Source organism: Rana temporaria, chromosome 4 (assembly GCF_905171775.1).
Source record: "Rana temporaria chromosome 4, aRanTem1.1, whole genome shotgun sequence".
Lineage (NCBI taxonomy): Eukaryota > Metazoa > Chordata > Amphibia > Anura > Ranidae > Rana > Rana temporaria.
In genome coordinates, this window is record NC_053492.1 from 459,742,867 (window position 1) to 459,761,033 (window position 18,167).

At 45.1% G+C, this 18,167-nt stretch overlaps 1 protein-coding gene across 2 annotated transcripts in view; it reads left to right on the forward strand.

Annotated features, from left to right (window-relative positions):
- Window positions 1–18,167, forward strand: part of C4H2orf73 (chromosome 4 C2orf73 homolog) — a 44,816-nt gene that overhangs the window by 11,613 nt on the left and 15,036 nt on the right. For both annotated transcript variants that reach the window (XM_040351643.1, XM_040351644.1), the window contains exon 3: window positions 9,903–10,059. In XM_040351643.1, the coding sequence (XP_040207577.1) occupies window positions 9,903–10,059 (157 nt within the window). The remainder of the gene's footprint in view (window positions 1–9,902; window positions 10,060–18,167) is intronic.

Sequence of the window (18,167 nt, forward strand, 5' to 3'; positions counted from 1 at the left end):
ATTTCAATGAAGAGGGAAAGAAGCAGCCATATATGTGAATGTCATATTGCACAGTAGAAGGGGTGCACACAGGGTAGAGCAGAGAGAGGTAGGTGGTGCACTCATAGTAGAGCAGAGAGAGGTAGGTGGTGAACATAGTCTAGAGCAGAGAGAGGTAGGTGGTGCACACAGATTAGAGAGAGGTAGGTGATGCACACAGTAGAGCAGAGAGAGGTAGGTGGTGCACACAGCGTTGAGCAGAGAGAGGTAGGTGGTGCACACAGAGTTGAGTAGAGAGAGGTAGGTGTTGCACACAGAGTTGAGCCAAGAGAGGTAGGTGGTGCACACAGAGTTGAGCAGAGAGAGGTAGGTGGTGCACACAGAGTTGAGTAGAGAGAGGTAGGTGTTGCACACAGAGTTGAGCCAAGAGAGGTAGGTGGTGCACACAGAGTTGAGCCAAAAGAGAGGTAGGGGGTGCACAGAGTTGAGCAGAGAGAGGTAGGTGGTGCAGAGTAGAGCAGAGAGAGGTAGGTGGTGCACACAGAGGTAGGTGGTGCACACAGAGTAGAGCAGAGAGAGGTAGGTGGTGCACACAGAGTTGAGCAGAGAGAGGTGGGTGGTGCACACAGAGTTGAGAAGAGAAAGGTAGGTGGTGCACACAGAGTAGAGCAGAGAGAGGTAGGTGGTGCATACAGAGTAGAGCAGAGAGAGGTAGGTGGTGCACACAGAGTAGAGCAGAGAGAGGTGGGTGGTGCACACAGAGTTGAGAAGAGAAAGGTAGGTGGTGCACACAGAGTAGAGCAGAGAGAGGTAGGTGGTGCACACAGAGTTGAGCAGAGAGTGGTAGGTGGTGCACACAGAGTAGAGCAGAGAGAGGTAGGTGGTGTACACAGAGTAGAGCAGAGAGAGGTAGGTGGTTCATGGGCCCTTATTGGGTGTGAAGCTAAATATCTATCAGAACTCTTTAGGACTGCTGGCAGGAAACAGGGGATGTGCTTCTGCGTAGGAGAAGATGGAGGGGGTGCAGAGAAGCTCATGGAGGATGTAAATGCGAACGCTGCAAGAAGCCTCTAGTGTAGGGGTCTCAAACTGGCGGCCATCCAGCTGTTGCAAAACTACAAGTCCCATCATGCCTCTGCCTGTGGGAGTCATGCTTGTAACTGTCAGCCTTGCAATGCCTCATGGGACTTGTAGTTTCGCAACAGCTGGAGGGCCACCAGTCTGAGACCCCTGCTCTAGTGCTTGGGACAGGAAAGAGAATGTGCTTTTCTCTCTTTATATTTTATATGCCTACTGTCTGTTCAGTATACCGTGAAGTTAATCAATTATTAACAGTTGATGATATTAGACATAAAGGAATTGTATATAATTGTAATTAATGGAGATGTAAATATAAAAAAAAATAACAGAGAAGTTTGCTAAATGATTCAATGTAGGGCAGGAACAGATCTGTTTGTAATTAACCATTATCAAGTGATTACGCATGACGATTGATACCAGATGTTGTATCTCTTTGGTCGGTTTGTTAGATTTAAAGTGGACTAAACAGTCCTACATGAACCGTAAACTTTGTTAGGTACTGTGCTGCCCCATCCAAACTGGAAATAATAAGAAGATAACCTTTCTTGGATGAAGCACGGCTCCCTTCGGTGCTGCTCACATGACTACATGCCAGAGCATTGGTTATGTTATCTCAGCTGCTCGGTGTTTAGGCAAAGCTAGGTCTGACTGAATGAAAGATCCCTAATCCTGAGATTACATGACTAGTGATCCAGCATTAAGGGCCCATTCATACCATTTGCATTGGGCAACGTTGCCCATTGCAGTTCTGTAGCTAGATTCAGTAAGAGTTAGATACGCCGACCTAACTCGGAATCTGCGCCGACCTAAGTTTAAGTGTATTCTCAAACAGAGATACACTTAAACCTATGTAAGATACGATGGCTTGCGCCGTCCTATCTTAGGGTGCAATATTTAGGCTGGCCGCTAGGTGGCGCTTCCATTGCGGTCGGCGTAGAATATATAAATCACTAGATACGCCTATTCACGAACGTACGCCCGGCCGCCGCAGTACAGATACGCCGTTGACGTAACGCATTATCAGGCCTAAAGATATTCCATCAAATAGTTGGAATAGTAATGTTAAAGTATGGCCTCCGTTCCCGCTTCGAAATTCGAACATTTTACGTTGTTTGCGTAAGTCATCCGTGAATAGGGATTTACGTCATTTACGTCCACGTCGAAATCAATAGGACTGTGCGGCGTACGTTGCCGCAATGCACACTGGGATATGTAGGCGGACGGCGCATTCGCCGTTCCAAAAAAACGTCAATCAGGTCAAACATAATTAACATAAAACACGCCCCCTCAGCCTATTTTGAATTAGGCGCGCTTGCGCCCGCCGCATTTACGCTACGCCGCCGTAACTTAGCAGGCAAGTACTTCGTGAATCAGGTACTTACCTCGCTAACTTACGGCGGCGTAGTGTAAATGCCATACGCTACGCCGCCGCAAAGTTAGGACGCCCTACCTGAATCCAGCTACTGATGCATAGACAAGGCGATTTTCCTTCTTTCCTATGGTGTCAGGTCACACCACTGAGTTGCGGTGGTGTGCACTATAAAAATGACTACATGCAGTACTTTTCCAGAGCAGCGGAGGCAGAAGCCACCGTATCCCAACACCGCTGTGTGAGTAGAACTTAATGAAATGTCACTTTTGACGTTTCAATAAAGTAAAAAAAAAAAAAAAAAAAAAAAAAAAACAGTGCGCTGTTGAAATGGCTTGAGAAGTCCTTCCTATCTTTTCATCACTGCCCGTGGGACTTTCTTCTCCTTGGGATTATACACTCACATGATGTCAGTAGGGGGCGTTTCCACCGGGTGACGTAGCCAGGTGGCCCCACCCCTTGCCTATAGAAGAACTGTCAAAGAGCAGAGCGGGCAGTCGGCGGGAGGCCTCCTAGGAGGTGAGAGCGTTTTAATTATTTTCTATTTTTCGGGTCCGGCAGGCATCGTGATCGACGATGGATTTACATCGAGGGACACTTTTTTTTTAAAATAAAGGACTTGTCAAAAACTGTTTCTTGTGGTTATTACTTTTTGACACTTTTTTGGTGAATGGGTAGGGGTACGATGTACCAAATTCCCATTCACATACATTGGGCCGGGATCTGGGGGCCCCCTTGTAAAAGAGGGCTTTCAGATTCCAATAAGCCCCCCCCCGAAAACCCCAATAACTACAGCCCAGGGTTGTCGGGAAGAGGCTGTCAGGTCACCTGTGACCAGGGGACAAGTGCACCTCGTTGGGGTCAGGGATGCACCACAGGGTAGTGAACCCTATAGCCGACTGCTGCAATCAGAGAGGAAGCGTGAGCCCAAGATTCCCCAGGGCGCGGAGTCTAAGACCCAGCTTTGTGTTCACCAGAGCCTCTAGTGGTGAGGATGGCCTTCGCTGCAGCTGGATCCAGGTCGCGACCCCTGGGATCCCCTAGGTAATGCTCCGCAGGGAGAGAGGGGAAGCAGCAACCAGGACAAGCGATAGTGATGGGTAAGCCGAGGTCAGGGCAACAGGCAGACAAGGGTAACCGAGGGACAGGCAAAAGGTCAGGGTCATAGGCAAACAGGAGAAGTCAGGGACGAGCCAAAAACGGTACACAGGAAGGTAAACGTAGCACACTGCAGACAGGAACTTAAAGGGGTTGTAAAGGTTCGTCTTTTATTTTCTAAATTGCTTCCTTTAAGCCAGTGCATTGTTAGCTCACTTACCTTTTCCTTCGATTTCCCTACTAAATGTTTTTTTTCTTTGTTTGAATTTCTCACTTCCTGTTTCTCCTCAGTAAGCTTTCCACCATCATCAGAGCGGTGGAAAGTCATTTAGAACAGCTTACTGAGGAGGAACAGGAAGTGAGAAATTCAGACAAAGAAAAAAAACATTTCGAAGGGAAATGGAAGGAAAAGGTAAGTGAACCAACAATGCACTAGCTTAAAGTAACCCATTTAGAAAAAAAAAAAAAAACCTTTACAACCCCTTTAAGCTAACAAGGTTTAACAGCAAAGCAGACCTGGACGTCTAATGCGTCCAGCGTAACTATGCGCCCACGATACGCCGGCGTAGGCAAGTTACGTCGGACGGCTGAAGCCATGTTTTTGGACGTATCTCGCTTTGTGAATCGGCGTAAAGATGCGACGGCGCACATTTGAAATTACGGCGGCGTATCTGGAGATACGCCGGCGTACATCGTTTCTGAATCTGGCCCAATATTTTAAATTTTTCTGGGGTTGGCTTTAGATTTCCTAACAATGTCATTTGTTTAGCTTATATGCTTTACTTGTGGTGCAGGCTCCTTTCAGTTGCTGAGAAACTTAAAGTCTCAACCTAATGAGACGTTTACTCTCTTGTCACCTGAGGAGCTGCACATTACCCATAGGTGACCTAGTTGAGTTCATCCAAAGGTTTGTATTGGATTATATTAATGCTGACATAATTATTACCACCATTACTTCCTCATCTTATACAGTATCGGTAACATAATGAACATAAATAATGGGGTTGGCATCCATCCAGAAAATACACGGGAAACAAAGAAAGAATCTCATGTCATGTTGTCTTCTGGGTTTTTACCAGGGTTAGTTTACTTAGGCGACATTCCAGTTTCCTGGATCAAACAAAATATGGAGGAACAAAGATTCCAGAGGTTTTATCCTACTAAAGTTCCAGCAGCTGAGATTAGACACATCCAACTGTATGATCAACCCTACAGACTCATTTGCAGTGTTAACCAAAAATCACCAAACTAAAAGTCACAGGGCATGGGGCAAAATATAAAGTAAACCAAGTGGCCATGCATGCCAACTTATACTCTATATCAGCTGAATATTCTCAAAACATCGTCACTCCATGCAAAAATCAACCGTACCTTCTGTGATCGATATATGGCTTGCCTTCTTCCTCCTCTGTAACTTCTTATTGGCTGAAGAGGCACATTATATTTACTGGCCAATAGGTGGATATGGGCCATGTTATCTGACCAACCATGAATGTTTGGGCGATATTTACAAAAGAGAGCGTCTAGGTTGGGTGGGCATCCAAGTATTCTGAAGATAAATCCAGACTGTAGGAAAGATAAGTGTTACGTTTTTCAGTAGATAATGTAAAGTGAACACAAAGTTGGTAAATAAACATAGAAATCATGGTTTGTCCCTCTGACCACTTAGGATTGGTCACGGTTTCCTCCTCTGTAGTTTACAACAGAGAGATTATGAAAAACAGAGCAACCAAAAATCACTAAATAAAAGTAAGCAAAACATTGAAAAACTGCGTTCTGGACACCTTCTTACATCAACTCCGGTCACTTCCAGGGTGCGTCAGCCTCGCGTGCCCTACGTCGTTACGTCACGCACCTCGTGACTTCATCAGGGGAACCTAACGCACACCGGAAGTAACCGGAGTTGATTTGAGAAGGCGTCCAGAACGCCGTTTTTCAATGTTTTGCTTACTTTTATTTACTTTCATGTAAGAGTCCATCATTTTAGCTCATTAAATCTATACTATTTTAACGGTATTGTACTATTGGAGGCCTCTTTTCTTCTTCTCTTCCCTCCACTATTGTGGCTCATTTTGAGGTTTACATACCAGTTACGGAGAGGTAGTAACCACTCCAAGATAGGGGAGTTACAACAGCTGGAGTACTAACGGCACACAGAGTTGGAAAAAGAGGAGGAAGGAATGGAAGCCAAGAAAGTTCGAGGTTGACCTACTAGAGATCCGTATATGCCTATTGTCATCTTATTAAGGTGAGAGTTCTGGGAGACTGGTGGGAGGACCCCATGTCTATTCAGAGTATCTATACAATTCTACATCACCCTTTATGGACTATTCCTGAGAATAACATCATTGGAATACTGGCCGCTTGAAGATAGACATCTCTAAATTTGTCTATATTTTTTATATATATATTTTAATATATGTTTTCACTCTAGCAGACTTCCCAAATTCACATTTGTTTAATGTATTAATATTTTTTTGCTGTGCCACTGGATTCAGGCACTTTTCACTTTTAGGGATTGTTTCTATTTATACTTTCTTCTTCCTATGGTTTATTCACATTTGACACTGCAAGTCATTTTGGTTATATTTTGGATGTATTTTTGCTTGAGCGCGGTATTTTGTTATTGGTGTACAGTGAACACTATTCAGATATCGCTGCTGAGATACCTACACTTATCTTGATTATTCACTATTTACTCACAATAGCGTGAGAGATCATCACATATTATAGATTTTGATTAAAATGTTCACCTTTCCTCTCCTCCGTCTGTCCTGTTTAGATGTTATATGCTGATGCCATAACTCCCAACTGTCCCTGATTTCGAGGGACTGTCCCTAATTTGGAGCAATGTCCCTCTGTCCCTCATTCCTCTTCATTTATCCCTCATTTTGGTCTGATTTATATAGTTGTATAAAAAAATGAATTTTTTTATCTTTCAAAAAGTGTTTCCCTGTGCTATACCTTTCATCCAAATTCTAAATTGCTGCATTTGTAAATTTTAAAAGCCCTCATTATGATCTCAAAATGTTGGGAGGTATGTCATGCTTTGGAATAACTAATCAATTCATCCAAACCAATATAGAAAAAGTAGTTCTTTGCTATTTGGGTTGTGCTAACACTGTTAATAGGGAATCCCACTTGATAATTCCACCCGATAATCCCACAATATGGATTGGAGTTATGTAAGTGAGCGGCTCTGACACTAATCTCCAGGCTGGAACACGAGTTGCCCTATCAAAATTGTAAGATGGCCCAATGCAGCAGCGGTCCGTCCATAGAGGGCGCTGGAGCGCCGCCCCCTCTGGCTCCGCACCGCCACTGAAAATAACTTACATTCATGCATTGCATGAATGTATGTTATTGTTGCCAGCTGCCGCTGGTCTATTCAGGTGGCCGGAAATTGAGCGCCAACCACCTAAATAACGGCAGCTGGTTGGCTGTGTGGAAGTGCCTATCAGCGGCTCTGATAGGCTTTCCGAGTACAGCCCTCGTCTCCCGGATGTCTTATCCAGGGAACGTACAGGATGCATTCCTTGGATAAGACTGACGGCCGTCTCAGCCAATCAGGTTCGCCGATTCTGGTTATCGGTAACCTGATTGGCTGAAGCGTCACCAAGGCAGGAGAAGACATCGAGGGACGTCGAAGGATTAAGGTAAGTGCATTTTACAGGGCACAGAGGCGACAAAGGGCACAGTGGCATCAATGGGCACAGTAGTGACAATGGGCACAGTGGCAACAATTAAAGGGCACAGTGACATGCACAGAGGCGACAATGGGCACAGTGGCATCAATGGGCACAGTGGCATCAATGGGCACAGTGGCGGCAATTAAAGGGCACAGTGGTGACAATTGGCACAGTGGCGACAATTGAGGGGCATAGTGGTGACAATTGGCACAGTGGCGACAATTGAGGGGCATAGTGGTGACAATTGGCACAGTGGCGACAATTGAGGGGCACAGTGGCTGCGTTTGATGGCATGGCACAGTGGTGACAATTGATGGCACAGTGGCTTTGTTTGATGGCATGGCACAGCGACTGCGTTTGATGGCATGGCACAGCGACTGCGTTTGATGGCATGGCACAGTGACTGCGTTTGATAACATGGCACAGTGACTGCGTTTGATGGCATGGCACAGTGACTGCGTTTGATGGCATAGCACAGTGACTGCGTTTAATGGCATGGCACAGCGGCTGCGTTTGATGGCATGGCACAGTGGTGCGAATTGATGGCATAGTGACTGCATTTGATGGCATGGCACAGTGGTGATAATTGATGGCACAGTGGCTGCGTTTGATGGCATGGCACAGTGACTGCATTGCATGGCATGGCACAGTGGTGCGAATTGATAGCATAGTGACTGCATTTGATGGCATGGCACAGTGGTGATAATTGAGGGGCACAGTGGCTGGGTTTGATGGCATGGCACAGTGGTGACAATTGATGCCACAGTGGCTGCGTTTGATGTCATGGCACAGTGGTGACAATTGATGGCACAGTGGCTGCGTTTGATGGGCACAGTGAGGCTGATTTTTTTTTTTCTTTTTACGTTTACGCCCCCCCAAAAATTTTGAGCACCAGCCGCCACTGGCCAAATGGGTACCTTTACTAGGTCACTAAAGTATAAGGGGAATGAGAAAAGGGTAAATCTTACCATCAGTTGTTCAGTGTATAGTAGTCGGAGATCTGCTCATTACTCCTTACAAGATAGCATGGGAACACAAGTTTTTCTGTCATTTGCATGGAAATATGATCGGTTTTACCAAATATTGCTTAGTGTGTTTTTTCAACAACCTGTAAATAGACACAAGCCAAAGTTTAATACAAAGAGCAATGCCGCGTATACACGATCGGAAATTCCGACAAGAAAATCATGGATTTTTTCCCGATGGAACGTTGGCTGAAACTTGAGTTGCATACACACGGTCACACCAAATTCCAACCGTCAAGAACGCGGTGACGTACAACACTACAACAAGCCGAGAAAAATTAAGTTCAATGATTCCGAGCATGCGTCGAATTGATTAAGAGCATGCAGTTTTTTTTGTGCATCGGAATCGCATACAGACGATCGGAATTTCCTACAAGAACTTTTCTTGTCGGAAAATTTGAGAATAAGCTCTCAAATTTTTCTCGACATAAATTCCGACAAAAAAAGTACGATGGAGCATACACACAGTCGGAATTTCCTTACCAAAAGCTCACATCGAACTTTTCTTGTCGGAATTTTCGATCGTGTGTGTACGGGGCATAAGTGTGTTTTTTCAACAACCTGTAAATAGACATAAGCCAACGTTTAACCACTTATGCCCCGGACCATTTTGTTGCTAAATGCCCAGGCCAGGTTTTGCGATTCCACACTGCGTCGCTTTAACAGACAATTGCGCGGTCGTGTGACGTGGCTCCCAAACAAAATTGGCGTCCTTTTTTCCCCACAAATAGAGCTTTCTTTTGGTGGTATTTGATCACCTCTGCGGTTTTTATTTTTTGCGCTATAAACAAAAATAAAGCGACAATTTTGAAAAAAATGCAATATTTTTACTATTTGCTATAATAAATATCCCCCAAAAACATATATAAAATAAAAAATTTCCTCAGTTTAGGCCGATACGTATTCTTCTACCTATTTTTGGTAAAAAAAAACGCAATAAGTGTTTATCGATTGGTTTGCGCAAAATGTATAGCGTTTACAAAATAGGGGATAGTTTTATTGCATTTTTATTAATTTTTATTTTTTTACTACTATTGGTGGCGATCAGCGATTTTTTTCGTGACTGCGACATTATGGCGGACACTTCGGACAATTTTGACACATTTTTGGGACCATTGTCATTTTCACAGCAAAAAATGCATTTAAATTGCATTGTTTATTGTGAAAATGACAGTTGCAGTTTGGGAGTTAACCACAGGGGGCGCTGTAGGAGTTAGGGTTCACCTAGTGTGTGTTTACAACTGTAGGGGGGTGTGGCTGTAGGACTGACGATCGATCGAGTCTCCCTATAAAAGGGATCACTCGATCGATGCAGCCGCCACAGTGAAGCACGGGGAAGCCGTGTTTACATACGGCTCTCCACGTTCTTCAGCTCCGGGGACCGATCGCGACAAGGCGGCTATAAACGAATAGCCGCGCCGTCGTCCCGGATCGCTCCCCGAGGTAAGCCTCCCGCCGCACGCAGCGGAGGGGGTCCCGATCGGACCCTCGACCCGCTAGAAGGCAGGGACGTATATATACGCCCATCTGCCTGTACGTGCCATTCTGTGGACGTAAATAGGCGTGCGGCGGGCGTTAAGTGGTTAATATAAAAAGTAAGAATATTAATTCATTAACTAATGTTTCTTTATCTGTTCCTCAAACAACAATCCTTCTGCACAGACAGAGTGGTGGCCAAGAACAGAGGAAACCGAACCACTTCACAAACCATCCTATGACTGGACAACCACCCAAAGGAGTAGCTTCTGTAAATTGACCAATTACAGCCACCAGACACGCCATGGCTGCAACCCACACAAAACCCCGCTACAAGGAATAGGTGAGTTGCCCATTACCTGTCTTTTTGGGAATGTAAAGCACATTAGAGCCAGGGCCAGATTAAGAACATCATGGGCCTGGTGCTGAGGATTTTGGTGGGGCCTTTTAGGCTGCATTCACACCTCCGCGACAAGTAACGCCGTGTACGCGGCGTATTTTGCCGCGAATAGTGTAACTTTTTTTTTACAAATCCTTCCTATTGCTTTGTATGGCCGAACGCCAATGCCGCCTGAAAAAAAGGGTCCGGGACTTTTTTTAATGCCGCAGGTGTACGGCGTCTATGAGATGTGAACCATCTCATAGACAGCAATGGGAATTCTCCCCTCCAGCGGCACGAGCGGCCGGCGTCGGGCATATGTCGCGGAGGTGTGAATGGGGTGTAATAAATAATAAATAAATGCGTGGGAATGACATGAACGCAGCCCAGCCAAGGCAAGTGACCAAAGGCACAGAACCCAGAAGGAAGACCGGGTGAAGATGGAAGCGCCTGGGCCCCGCCTGATTCATCGCAGCACTGGAGGGCTCAGTCTGAAAATTGAAGTGTACACTAATGTGCTAATATGCTGTGCATACTTGTACGTTGTGGCATAACTTACCCCAGAGCCTCTAAAAAGTAGTAATGTCAGGAAAGTTTACTACCGCTTTATTATCACAGGATCCCAGGAGCCTCTCATGGGGCCCCCTACTGACCCGGTGGACGGTGGCCCTTGGGCAGTGCCTAAGTGCACAGTTGCCAACATTTAAAAAATATTTTCAGGGCCACTTTTTTATATAAGTGCTATATTTAGAGTAGCTGAGATCCCCGATGTTCCTCTATACATCATAGTAGTAATCACAAAATTAAATGAGTGCTAATAATGGGGCAGAACAAATATGAGAACTGAGATTTCCTTTAGTTGAACTAACAAAAGTGTGTCCATTCTAGAGCTGGTAACATTGAGGATATTCAGTATAATTTTAAAGAACTGTTTTTGTGGGTAAGCGACATAGGGGAGGAGTATGGATGGTATATAAGTGGGAAGTATGTGCAGGTGAGGGAGAGGAATGTGGAGGGTCTACCAGTGGGCACTATGTACAGGAGAGGAGTACAAAGGGTACGGAAAAAAGCACTATGTACAGGAGAGGAGTGTGAAGGGTATGACAATGGGCAGTATGTACAGGAAGAGTGAGGGGGTATGACAGAGGGTAGTACGTACCAGAGAGAAGTGTGGAGGGTATGATGGGGCAGTATGTACAGGAGAGGAGTGTGGAGGGTATGACAGTGGGCAGTATGTACAGGAGAGGAATGTAGACGGTATGATAGTGGGCTCTATGTATAGGAGAGGAGTGTGGAGGGTATGACAGTGAACACTATGTATAGGAGAGGAGTGTGGAGGGTATGATAGTGGGCACTATGTATAGCAGAGGAGTGTGGAGGGTATGACAGTGAGCAGTATGTATAGCAGAGGAGTGTGGAGGGTGTGACAGTGGGCACTAAGTACAGGAGAGAAGTGTATGACAGCAGGCACTATGTACAGGAGAGAAGTGTGAAGGGTATGACAGTGGGCGCTATGTATAGGAGAGGAGTGTGGGGGGTATGACAGTGGGCACTATGTACAGGAGAGGAGTGTGTAGGGTATGACAGTGGGTACTATGTATAGGAGAGAAGTGTAGAGAGTATGACAGTGGGCACTATGTACAGGAGAGGAGTGTGGAGAGTATGACAGTGAGCACTATGTACAGGAGTGGAAGGATATTTAGGGACTGAGTAGTGGTTAAGCGGGTCATACATGGATTGAAATTATGCCAATTATGCAGAGACCAGCCATAGTCAATCTATGTATGGGCTAGCTGGTTGTACACAAGTCAATCTATTAATCAACTTGAGTACAACCAGCCTGTTTTTTTTTTCTTAAAACAATCAGTGCTGCCAGCTAAAGTTAGCAACACTGATCATTGTACGCACTGGCAGAACACAATAACAATGCAGGAGTGATTCCCCCATCCACAGGTCAGCAGGTGAGAGGGTGTGTGGGGACAGGCTGGGGAGAGATACTAGTCAGTGGCTGGGTAGGCACTGGTAGTATCAGAGCCAGATACACACAGGTTACATACGCCACGATCGTTAGAGCGAGAACAATAATTCTAGTACTAGACCTCCTCTGTAACTCTAAACATGTAACCTAAAAAAATGTAAAGCATCGCTTAGGATACCAAAAAAAATTGTGCTAACTTAACTAACTAACTGTTTTTTTAATGAATGGAACATTTTTTCCCAAAAAAACATGTTTGAAAAATTGCTGCGCAAATACCGTGCTAGAGCTGCACAAATAATCGTTAAAAAAAACGTGATCTCGATTCAACCCCCCAGCAGAGTTTGCTGATTCTTTCATATAACAAGCGGAGAGACTTTCAGCTATCAAAAGAAAATATCTGGAGAGTCTGCCAAGTTTTTAACAGAAAACATTGTAACTGACACTTCCTTCTTGGATCAAAGGGATACACTTCTGTGTGTAAAGAACAAATCTGGGCAGTCTGCGAAGTTTGTAAACAAAATGAAACATTGTAACTAACTAACATTGTAACTAAATTTAACCACTTAAAGTCCAACACTTGTTTCTTAAGTTAGAAAGCAATATTATTTGCTAGAAAATTACTTGGAACCGCCAAACATTATATATATTTTAGATATTTTTTACATGTAGTAGAGAAGTGTCAGAATTGGCCTGGGTGGCAAGGGGTTAATTACCATGAGTAATATACAAATAATTATTATAAGCCCTGTGATCCTATCAGTCTGCTGTAGTGTGTCAGCTTGTATTTATACTGGCCGCTCTGAATGTAGCTTCTGACAGGCTGTGCAAGCAGGCCGTATCTCCGGAACCATAAATGATAGCCGTCCCATATTTTAACCAGTTGTGGGGTAGCTCTTCCCATGCCTACCCCCAAATGTGGGGTTTCTGTGACCTCTGGTCATCGAGCTACAACCCCCCAAATTCGATCTTAGAAAAAAAAAAATCTTAAAAAAAAAAAAAAAAAATTTTTGTTTTTTTGTTTTTGGGCAAATGGGCCTATCTTGAGAAAGGGGCCTGGAGCTGCAGCTCCATCAGCCCCATTGTTAATCCGGCCCTGATTAGAGCCACTCAGGACACAAATTGCTGTTCAGTTTTACTATAATAATGCATTGCATTTCACTCTCGTCAGTTGAACTAGCACACATAGTTATGTATTATATGCAATTTTTTGTGTATATGGGCTATAACCCCATACACTACATTTAGTGCAACACTATGCATATCAAAACCACTTCTGCTTGTTGCTAGAACATCCCCCTGGTTGTTCAAATCTATCAGATAAGTGTATTGTTATGGCATTTTTGGAAAACTGGTCTAATTGCTGCCTAATGCTGCAAACCCATATTGAGGGATCATAATTGTTTGTGTAGCACTACGCCCCAAGGAGCTGCTGGTTTGTTTTGGGTGGCACGTTACCTCATGGCTCTTCCGCCGTCCTAGGGGTGTAAGGTGCATATAGCAGTAACGGAATGTCCAGGACAGGTGTCTTTTTCTGTGCTCTTTATTACCCAGCCAGGTAAAAACATTAAAAGGTAGATTCAGAAAGAGTTAGGCCGGCTTATCAGTAGATAAGCTGACCTAACTCAGAATCTACGCCGACCTATGTTTAAGCGTATGCTCAAACAGAGATACGCTTAAACAAAGCTAAGATAGGACGGCTTGCGCCGTCCTATCTTAGATTGCAATATTTCGGATGGCCGCTAGGTGGCGCTTCCATTGCGGTCGGCGTAGAATATGTAAATTAGTTGATACGCCGATTCACGAACGTACGCAGTAGTTTTACGCCGTTTCCGTAAGGCATTAGCAGGCCTAAAGTTATTCCATCTATTAGGTGGAATAACAATGTTAAAGTATGGCCGCCGTTCCCGCCGCGAGATTCAAATATTTTACGTTGTTTGCGTAAGTCGTCCGCGAATCGGGATTTACGTCGTTTACGTCCACGTCGAAATCAATAGGCCCGTGCGGCATACTTAGCCGCAATGCACCCTGGGAAATGTAGGCGCATGCGCATTAAAAAAAAACGTAAAAAACGTGAGGTCAAGCCTCATTACCATAAAACACGCCCCCCTCCAAGACATTTAAATTCGGCGCCCTTACGCCCACCCGCTTTAGGCTACGCCGCCGTATATTAGCAGGCAAGTACATTGAGAATCATGTACTTGCCTAGCTAACTTACGGCGGCGTAGCCTAAACAGGCTAAGCTACGCCGCCGCAAGTTTAAGCCTTTCTCTGTGAATCTACCTATTAGACTTGTGGTGAAGAGTAGAGGTGAAGTAGAAGAAGAAATAGCGGACTCAGGCGCAACAATAGGGAAACAGTCCTGCTCCCAACAATACTTTGTATTCTTCGCCACTCCAGCCAGAGTGGGTATAGCGTACCTGGACAGGCCCACTCTCACTGACCTGGCAGCCAGGGTATCACTCGAACTTGAAGGAAAAGTCTCTGCCACAGACCCTCCTGAAATGAACAGAGGGAAAGGCCTCTGCCACAGGCCCTCTCTGTGATTGTGATTACGGAGATGATCCTCCTTGATAGAATTGCGTCTGGAACTCCTTCAGATAACTTTCCGGTACCGACTGAGAGGTGATCATCCTTTCAGTATTCGGTTCCCTTGATCCCCGGTGGTTTGTCGAGACCCTATTGGATCGCCAGCCTCTCATTGGCTCTCCTCAGATTGACTCCCCACCTAACAGCTATCTCGCTTGGGATCTTCAGGATTGGGAACCCTGTCGACCACTGGGCTCCCTGCCACAGCTCAAATGTTCCGGTCCGGACCAACGTGGTCCCGGAACATGGAAACACTGGGTGGCATGCGCATCCTGGCCTGGAAGGCCATTACGACAGGGCGCCATGATGCGCAGTCACCCTAAAGGTGGGTGCCGCACTCTGAAGAAGAACCCAGACTAATGGCGTCTGCCCCATAAATACCCTCCCCCAGCATGCACAGCGAGGCTCAACCCTCCCGATTGGCTGCTGGGGAAGAGAACCCAAACCTTGACTCCACTGCTGCCACCCACTGTCCTGGGGTAGGAACTACATCCCAGTAACAATAGACAGCCCACAGCACAGCCAGGTTGAGACAGAGACCAGTTTAGAACATAATAATTGGATCAGAGTCAGTTAACACTCTGATCCCCCTCTAAATTTTACTAGCACCGGTACCTTTTAAGTAACCAGGCGCTACATTTGTGTTAAAGATGAACTGCAGTCTGCTCACATAACTTGTAATAAAAACCTCTTTGTCATTCTGAAGCTTCCCTCCAACCACTTTGCATATTATTTTATATATACTGTGATTCTATACTTGCCAAATATGCTGCAGAAATCTCCCTCCACTGAGTCTGGCTGCATCCATTTTAACTGTGGGCAGCTGAAGCTGCTGCCAGATCACTTCCTGGACTTACACAGACACACAAGGGCACACCTCCAGCTCTGCCACTCTCATTGGCCCTCTTATAACTCAACCCTCCTCCCTTCCTGTCAAACTCTCACGAGAGTGAGAGAGGGAGCTGTGCATGTGGGGGGGGGGGAGGTTTGTTTGGTTTTTCTTTGGGGGTTGTTTTGTTTTTCCTGTTTTTTTTTTTGTTTTCTTTTCCTTCCCATTATGGGAGGACGATCCCCCCCCCCCCCCCCCCCCCCCCCCGTTTGCCTCTGTGCCCAGTTACTCAGTGTCACTTCTGACACTGGATGTCAAGTTCTTCTACTTTTCGCTTTGAAACCTTCGAAGATGTGTTTGTTTTGCATCTACATGTGCTTTAGTGTTTTGCTCCCCTATGTGGGACACTTTTTTCATTTTTTTTCCTCAAGCTTTTATCTTCATATCGTTTTACTTAATAAAAACTATTGTACCCGAAATATTTCAGCCATATGCTGCAACAGACGATCGGACATTCCGACAACAAAACCGTGGATTTTTTTCCGAAGTTTCAGAGGAACAGCTCGGCTCCATAAATCACGACTGGGGTTTGTTCACCGGAGGCCAGCGCTGTCAGCCGCTGCCATTACCTGCACGCCTTTTGCTTCTTGTTTATTGCGCTTTTTACCTACACGATGGCCAATCTCTCATCTTCATGCCAAGGATGACATTTCCGTCTTGCATACACACGGTCGCACAAATGTTGTCGGAAATTCCGATCGCCAAGAACGCGGTCACATACAACACGTACGACAGCAGTATAAAACGGAAGTTCAATACCAAGTGCGCCACCCTTTGGGCTCCTTCTGCTAATCTTGTGTTTGTAGAAGTTTGGTGAGAGATGATTCGCTCTTTTCAGCCTTGTGCTTTTCAGTCCGTTACTTCTCTTTGCAGCGTGACAAATGTGCTCTCTCCATTACGAACGCTACTTTTACCGAGCGCTTCCGTCTCGTACTTGATTCAGAGCATGCATGGAATTGTGTGCGTCGGAATTGTCTACACACGCTCGGAATTTCCGAGAACGGATTTTGTTGTCGGAAAATTTGAAAACCAGCTTTCAAATTTTTGTTGTCGGAAATTCCGACAGATAGGGCCAGATTCACGAATAATTACGGCGGCGTAACGTATCCCCTTTACGTTACGCCGCCGCAAGTTTTCGGCGTAAGTGCTTGATTCACAAAGCACTTGCCTGTAAACTTGCAGCGGCGTAGCGTAAAGACGTCCGGCGCAAGCCCGCCTAATTCAAATGGGGCGTGTACCATTTAAATTAGGCGCGTTCCCGCGCCGAACGTTCTGCGCATGCTCCGTTAAGAAATTTCCCGTTGTGCTTTGCGCGAAATTACGGCGCCCCGACGTGTTTTTTGAACGGCGACGTGCGTAACGTACTTTCGTATTCCCGGACGTCTTAGGAAAAAAAAAATGTGAATTTCCACGCGGGAACTACGGCCATACTTTAACATGGCTGGTCTAAATGTAAGCCATGAAAAAGCAGGCTTATGTTTGCATAAGCGACGACGTAAGAGAATGCGACGAACGCGCGTACCTTCGTGGATCGCGGAAAACGACGCGAACTCCACCCAGCGGATGACGAAGTATTGCATCCTAAGATCCGAAGGCGTACGAAGCCGTACGCCTGTCGGATCTTAGCCTTAGGCCGTCGTATCTTTGTTTGTGAATTACAAGTAACGATACGACGCGGCAAATTTGAAAGTACGCCGGAGTATCAGCAGATACTCCGGCGTACTTTTTCTGTGAATCTGGCCCATAATGTCTGATGGAGCCTACACACAGTCGGAATTTCCGACAACAAGCTCCCATCGAACATTTGTTGTCGGAAACTCAGAGCGTGTGTATGCGGCAATAGGGTAAATAAACACGTGAAATAAACACTTTGTTATTTTTAACCTAGGCTGAAAAATTCTACAGCATAGAGTAATTCATGTGATTATTACAATAAATATTTATTGTATATACATATATATATATATTCACTCTGGAGTGTGTTCTGTCTCCTTTATATGAACAGCTGTCAAGTAAAAGGCTCCATGTTTTATTTTTTCTTTAACACCTGAAATGCCTTGAAGAACCTAAAATACAGAGGAGAAGGGAAGCTGACATCTTTCTGTAGCAGTGAGGGGGTTAAATTGAGGAACTCGGCAGAAGGAATAAAAAAAAAATCTGCCTTCCAAACTTAATCTCATCTGACATCTGATACGTGGGTGTCTCTCTATTGGACAAAATAACAGACTTCATTCCTAAATTCTCACGATTTCTTTAGTGCTTTTACATTTCGCATATTTTATAAGCCATGAGTACAATTTTACTTGTAATGTATTGTAAAGGATAGATTGTTAATCTTATGCTGGCCATACACATAACAATAAACAAAAGATCCAGCATAGTGCATATTCGCCCACTTCCAACTGTCTTTTGCTTGAAAACAATTAGGTAGATTCACAAAGAGTTAGGCCGGCTTATCAGTAGATAAGCCGGCCTAACTCAGAATCTACGCCGACTTATGTTTAAGGCCCCGTACACACGATAGAATCCATCCGCTGAAAAATCTCAGCGGATCGGTTTCAGCGGATAGATTCTATGGTGTGTACGTTCCAGCGGATATTCATCCGCGGAAATTTCCCA